General features: G+C 50.7%; 1 protein-coding gene across 2 annotated transcripts in view; it reads left to right on the top strand.

Moving 5' to 3' along the window:
• EMX2 (empty spiracles homeobox 2) overlaps positions 1 to 5,510 on the top strand; it is a 6,547-nt gene extending 1,037 nt beyond the window's left edge. Inside the window, exons 2-3 of one of the 2 annotated variants that reach the window (XM_003787126.2) lie at positions 1,605 to 1,789; positions 4,024 to 5,510. In XM_003787126.2, coding sequence (XP_003787174.1) covers positions 1,605 to 1,789; positions 4,024 to 4,191 — 353 coding nt within the window. In that variant the 3' untranslated portion in view covers positions 4,192 to 5,510. The remainder of the gene's footprint in view (positions 1 to 1,604; positions 1,790 to 4,023) is intronic. The other variant, XM_012803576.1, reaches the window with a different exon arrangement.
• The last annotated feature ends 1,039 nt before the right edge of the window (positions 5,511 to 6,549 follow it).

The following is a 6,549-nucleotide window of genomic DNA, read 5'->3' as shown; positions in this document are numbered from 1 at the left end:
GTGCTTGAACCACTTGGTTCTAGTCAGCTATACCCCCCCCCCCGAGCACACAGAATCCTCAGGCTCCAGGTCCCCCGGGTGATGCCCGCGGCCGTTCTGGTTCCGAGGGGCACGGACTCGGCCAGGCCACCAGGTTTGCCTTCGACTGCTTTCGACCCTGTTCGCCACGCACTTCACGACTTATTGGTCTTCGACCCTCTTCCGGAAACGAGGAGACCCTCGTGTCTCCTGACCAAAGAATGGGAGTCTATTTTTCCCCCTGCTTTTCTGAGGCCCGGGGAGGCGTGGGAACCCGCGCGGGTGGAAAGCTCCGGTGCTCCTCACTCTGGCGGAGAACTGCTTAACTGGGCCCGGAGCGGCCGCGATGGGAAGGCAGGTTCGGTCTGGGTTTTGTTTTTCTTTCTTTTAAAAGAAACGAACTGGGTCAGGAGACTGCTGGGGGAGAAGATGTTTGGGTGTTTTCATTTCTTGCGATATTTTTGATTTGTTTGTTTTTCTCTGGGTGGGGAGTAGGAGGGAAGTCAAAACTTTAGAAAAAAGGGATAGTTTACAGATCTGAGTCGGTAAAAGATCTACCTCTGGCGGCAGCAGATCAATACCCGGCGGCTTGTCCATTCCTTAACCCTTTGCGTTCTTGCCAGAGCATAGAGTCGAGTAGATGTCACCCCTCCTTCCCACAATTAAAAAAAAAAAAAAAAAAGAACCCACAGCCAAACCAGAACCTTTCCCCCTTGCTCTTGGACTGGATTTGCCTCCATTTCTCCCTGCACTGTCAGTTTGTTTTTCTTTGTTTGGGTTTTCGGTGAACCGATTTCCTACTCTAACGCGTGTATCTGAAACTCTCCTGGTTTGCTCGAAAAGTTTAGGGCTCCCCTTTCTCATTCTCTGCCAGTCACGATCTTGGTCCCACTATCAGATCCGGAGCACCCGTGATTGTGCGGGCCGCAGACAGTCCCAGCGGTGCCTGCCACTCGGCAGCCCTTGGGTTTCGATCCCTTCGTTCGGGTCTCTCTCTTATAGTTCTCCGGAGCCGGGTCCTCGAGAGGCGGCCGCGAGAGAAGCCGGGCACGCGCGCCGGCGAGATTTCTATTCAGGTCCGGCTGCAACGACTCGCTCGGTCTCTGTACTTCCCCAGAGGGGAAGACAATTTTTAAACAAATCTCTGGATAGCAGGCCACCGCCTTTCTACTTTGGGTCAAAGTTCCCCTAGAGGTTAGGAAGAGGAGAGAGCTATTTCTTTGGGTTCGTGGGCGCCAATCCCAGGATCAGGCTCTTTGGCGTCTCCCTCCCGTACCCCGGGGCTGGGTGCGGAGGTGGCGAGATCTATGGCTGCGGAGCTCCGGGAGGTCAGGCGCCTGAGGACCCGTCCCACCCGGGGAACTGCTGGCTGGGTGCCGCACAGGTGGAGCCCTAGAGGTCCAGGCCTGGTAGCTGGGCCAGCGTCCCTTTCGTGTGCTGCGGGAGAACCACCAGCACCCGCAGGCGGAGCAGCCCGGGCTACTTGGAGTCTCGGAGCGCAGTGCCAGGCCAGCCCGGCTCGGGAGAAGCCTGCGCCTCCGGCTAGATCGGCCTCCCTAATGAGACTTCTGCTGTGTCCCCTGCAGGAAACGACACAAGCCCTGAGAGTTTTCTTTTGCACAATGCGCTGGCCAGAAAGCCGAAGCGGATCCGAACCGCCTTCTCCCCGTCCCAGCTTCTAAGGCTGGAACACGCCTTCGAGAAGAATCACTACGTGGTGGGCGCGGAAAGGAAGCAGCTGGCACACAGCCTCAGCCTCACGGAAACTCAGGTGAGCGTGGCCCAGGCACAAGAGCCCTATCGTGGGCCTCCACTCCCAATCTGGTACCCAGCAAGCGGTAAGTGTAGAGCCCCGAGCATTCCTTTGGTGAAGGTCCTGGTGGCTGGTTCCACGCTTCGGGATTTATGTTTGAAGGTTCCTGGCTTTGTAGGGCTCCAGCAAGGGGCTGGAAGAGCCGACCCACTTCAAGTTCTGGGGTGATGTGCTGAGTTTTTCTTTCTGTCCAGCTGGACATGCTTTGTGGCTCCTGGCTAAGACAGCTCTGCACTTTTATTGAGACTTTTGGTGAGACTGCGGGTACCTAGTTGGAGTCAAAGAAGAGGGATGTAACAGTGGAGTGTCCAGGTGTTTGGGCTCCAGGCTGGAGAGGGCAGAATGTGCGTTCAGAGAAGAGTTCTGCGTCACTGCCATCCATGGCTCACGCGGTGGGCCCCACTTACTTCCCTTAAGGGAATGGGAGAGTCCGAAGGTGGAGGCCAGGCATATGGGTACACCCTAAAATGGAGAAATAAAACTGGAAGGCTGCAGAGAGGGTCTGCCTCGGGGGATAAGCCCTCTGCGTGGCAGGGTCCTAAGGCAGGCCTGACTCGGGCTTGTCCTAGAGCTGGGAGGAGGCTCAGGGCTACAGTAGGCGCTACAGTAGGTGGATCCGCAGGACAGGGTCAAAGTTCCTAGTAAACAGTACCGTTTTGGGGGCAGATTAAGTTGTAACACTTTTTCTGCGCACTGCACGAAGGTCGAGCCTTTTGTTTTAAAATGTCCTCCCCTACCCCCAAACTGAGGAGGGCCTCGCGGGATTGTGCCGGGCGGCACAAGGAGCGCGGGGCTGATTTCTCCCGGACAGCCAAGGCGGCGGTGGTCTTTGTCCGCCTCGCTGCCCACGCTGCCTGGAGTCTTTGTGTGCGTGTCAAGCCCGGAGCGCACTGACGCGCGCCTTGGGCGAGCGCCGGGGAGAAATGAACCATCCTCCCCCTCAATTAGCAAACTCAAAGCAAATTAAATTCAGCCTTTCCCGCTCGGCTTTTTCACTGGGCACTTTGGGGGACTGGGGCATTCGGGGAGAGCAAGTTGGGACTGCCCGGCATTCTCAAAGGAGGTAGTGGAGCGGACCTCAGGGGTTCAGAGATTGGGACTGGGCCCGGGGTACTGCTGTCTACACAGGACTGGCTATGTGTTTGGGAGGTGTAGTCACCACCATCTCCCTCACCCATACCTCACTGTTGAGAAGCTTAGACAGTGTTACTGTCTGGTCACAAAATGGGGACTCATTACTCAGCTTTCCAAGGGGCCATGGGATGGCAGCCGACTCCCACCTCATTTGGTGCAGACCTCTAGCAAGGCTCTGGTGAGACCAAGCCACCAGCCCCACCCTAGTGGGAAGTGATGTGACTGGTTCTAATGTTGACCCTGGCCGGTTCTAGGGCTGTTTAGGAGGAAAGAAGAGAGGACTCACTCTGGTCTCCCTCATCACATATTCAGTTTCTCTGTTACTTCCTGTCTACCCTGCTATCTTTCAGAAGCTTTCACTTTTGAGCCCCTTTTCCTAGCTAGAAAGGTACAGCTGGGTTGGTCCTGAGGCTTGTACACTCCACCGTTCTCCAGGCTTCCTCTAGCCCCATCTCGCTCCTGCCCACCTAGGAGAGAGAGAGTCTCCACTAAGGAGGAGGAAGCTCAGACAAACCCTGATCTTCTACCCAGGGCCCCAGCCCTGTGCATAGGAGGCGCTATATTTAGGAACCACCGCCCAGACCAGCAGAAAATAGAAAGCACATTGGACCTCCAGGGAAGCTTACAGTAGCCTGGGACTGGGTCTTTCTGGAGACCGCTATTGCTGGGAGGAATTAGGGCCATGTCTCCCTTTACTTTTCATTACTTATTATTTTATACAGATTTCCCATGTTTTGCAAGACTTGGCTTTCCATAGGGTATGGGTGGGCTGAGTGAGAAGGGGCTCAGGGCACTCTGGGCCATGGGGCTTTGGGAAAGGTTCCCAGGAGGGCGCAAAAGGGCAGGGAACATCCGAATGTGCTCAAAGCTGCCTGCCATGCACTAAGGCCCTATTCCCTGAGGAGCGGCCAAGCGGAGGCCAGACCTTAGGATATGCATCTGGGGGCTGGGCCTTTGCTGTGTCTGGGATGGGTGTCTGGATTAGGCGAAGAGATTGAGCACTTGGGAGGAGGGCTTAGTGAAAGAGCTAATGTGCACCACTGGCCTCTCATCCACAGGTAAAAGTATGGTTTCAGAATCGGAGAACGAAGTTCAAAAGGCAGAAGTTGGAGGAAGAAGGCTCAGATTCGCAACAAAAGAAAAAAGGGACGCACCATATTAACCGGTGGAGAATCGCCACCAAGCAGGCGAGTCCGGAGGAAATAGACGTGACCTCAGATGATTAAAAACACAAACCTAACCCCACAGACACGGACAACACGAAGCAAAACAGAGACGGGGAGAGGAGGAGGAGGAGGAGAAGAAACCTACAAAACAAAAACAAACCACACACACATTCACCGAGAAAGGGAGAGGGAATCGAGGGAGCGGCATTGCAGAGCGAAGACTTTTGGGCACAGGGTCCCGATCTGAGGCAGCACGGAGGTGGCAGAAAACCGAGGCTCCTTCATCAACATGCAACCCTCATCTAAAGAGGCAGCTGAGTGAGTGAGTGAGAGAGACAGAGAGAAGGAGAGAGGGAGGCAACGGGGGGAGGGAGGGAGAGAGAGACAGAACATCCGAATGTGGCAAAGCTGAAAGTGCGCTCTGACAAGCGGAGCTGTCAGTCAAATACTGAACCAGCCAGACAAGATGATTGGCAGGTATTTCGTTTATCACAGTCCACTTAAAAAATGATAGTAATAATGATAAAAAAGCAAACCACCCAACCAGGCACAGTACTATTTATTTTGCACTTCACAGTGTTTTTCCCCCAATCTTTAAAAATAATGAGTAATAACAAATGAAAATTCCATATCTAGCCCCATCCCACACCTGTTTCGAAATCTTGAATTGCATGTAGCAGTTTTTGGGCAAATGGTGTCTAAAGACCAAAAATGAATTGTAATTTTCTTTTCCTTTTAAAGACAGGTTCTGTGTGCTTTTCATTTTGATTTATTTTCTGAGAAATGTGCAGTCTGTAAACACTTTTTGATACCTTCTGATGTCAAAGTGATTGTGAGAGCTAACTGAAGTAGGCTCAAGGATAGTGGTCCTCTTACAGAGAAACGGGGAGCAGGACGGGGGGCTGGGGGTGGTGGGGGAGGGTGCCCACAAGAAGAGACAGGACTTACACCGAAAAAAATTGCTAAATTAATTAAATTTCTTGGACATTCCCTTTCCTAACATCCTGAGGCTTTAAACCATGAAGTAAACTTCTCATTTTAGCGGTTGGAGAATTGGCTGAGTTCAACCATTCACAGTAATGGACATTCCAAACTTTAAATCTAGCTGTTGCAAAAACTGAAGGATTGTAGTTATCGGGGATGATGTTAAGTGTGGCCAAGCACACGGCAGCAAGTTTTGAAGCACTGAGTTTCTATTCCAAGATCATAGACTTACTAAAGAGAGTGACAAATGCTTCCTTCATGTCTTCTATACCAGAATGTAAATATTTTTGTGTTTTGTGTTAATTTGTTAGAATTCTAACACACTATATACTTCCAAGAAGTATGTCAATGTCAATATTTTGTCAATAAAGATTTATCAATATGCCCTCAGAGTAGTCGTCTTGCAAAATTGAAGTGGATCTTTACAAATGTATCTCAATAATTTGAGTGTGGTCCTCCTCCACCTAGCTTGAGAAACTCAGGGTCCCCACCCACAAAAGGGGCCAGACTGATAGATTCTGAGGCATTTTAAAGAGGGATGATGATTGGAGAAGAGAGAAGATTAGGAAAACTTAAGTCCTTCAGAAAAGGGATGTGAGAAAAGTTTTTCCAACCAGACCTTTGCCCGTTGCGTGCCCTACTGAGGGAGTTTAGTTTGAACTTCAGGTTAAAAATGCTTACTTGATTTCTGTTTTTGTTGTTGTTGTTAAATCAGGATATATAGTTATGCATCAAAGAATATATTCCCTGAGGATTAGGGACCCAAACCGCAGAATCAGAATCCTGGAACTTTGAAACTTTGTTTCTGATTTCAATCCCCAAAGCACAAGTCTCTTCCTTCTTTCTCTCTCTGGCCTCAAACTGCGGAAGGTGAGGAGACAAGCCCAAGGTCCTCGGCAGCCTTATAAGGGAAGCATTCTGAGAAACCTTCAACTCTTTAATTTTAACATTAAAGAAAAAGTTGTAATCAGTCTTGGAGGAAACTTAGCTTTTTTCCCTCCCTTCTTCCCCCTTCTAGGGGTACGAGGTTGTTTTTGCATGCTTCATTTGCTTCTTATCCTGATAGGCTGCATTAATCAGTTTTATTTCCATTGATAGAGAAACCTCGTCTGTTCTGTTCGAGCTACAAAGCGTCCTGCGAGCTTTTGTGAAAGTGCAAATCAGTTTAAGCAATTATCATACCAGGAATATGAAGGGGAGAGAGGAGGCCTTGCCCAGTGGTCTCCTTTAATCTCTTAATCCACGGATCCAGGGGGGCTGCCTGGACATAATTTAGGACAATCTCCCCACCCTTTACACTGTGATAAGGCCAAGTTACAATGCAGGGCAAAAATACGAGCTTTGTTAACATCCTGCCTTGAAAAGTTAAGATTAGACATTCCGTGCACGTGTGGGGACTATAGGGCACTATGGAAATCTTTTTCTTTCTTTTTC

This window comes from Otolemur garnettii, unplaced genomic scaffold, assembly GCF_000181295.1.
Source record: "Otolemur garnettii isolate 467f Iridium unplaced genomic scaffold, OtoGar3 scaffold00021, whole genome shotgun sequence".
NCBI classification, from domain to species: domain Eukaryota; kingdom Metazoa; phylum Chordata; class Mammalia; order Primates; family Galagidae; genus Otolemur; species Otolemur garnettii.
The sequence above is the reverse complement of the archived record's forward strand: the minus strand, read 5'-3'. Positions and strand labels throughout refer to the sequence as shown.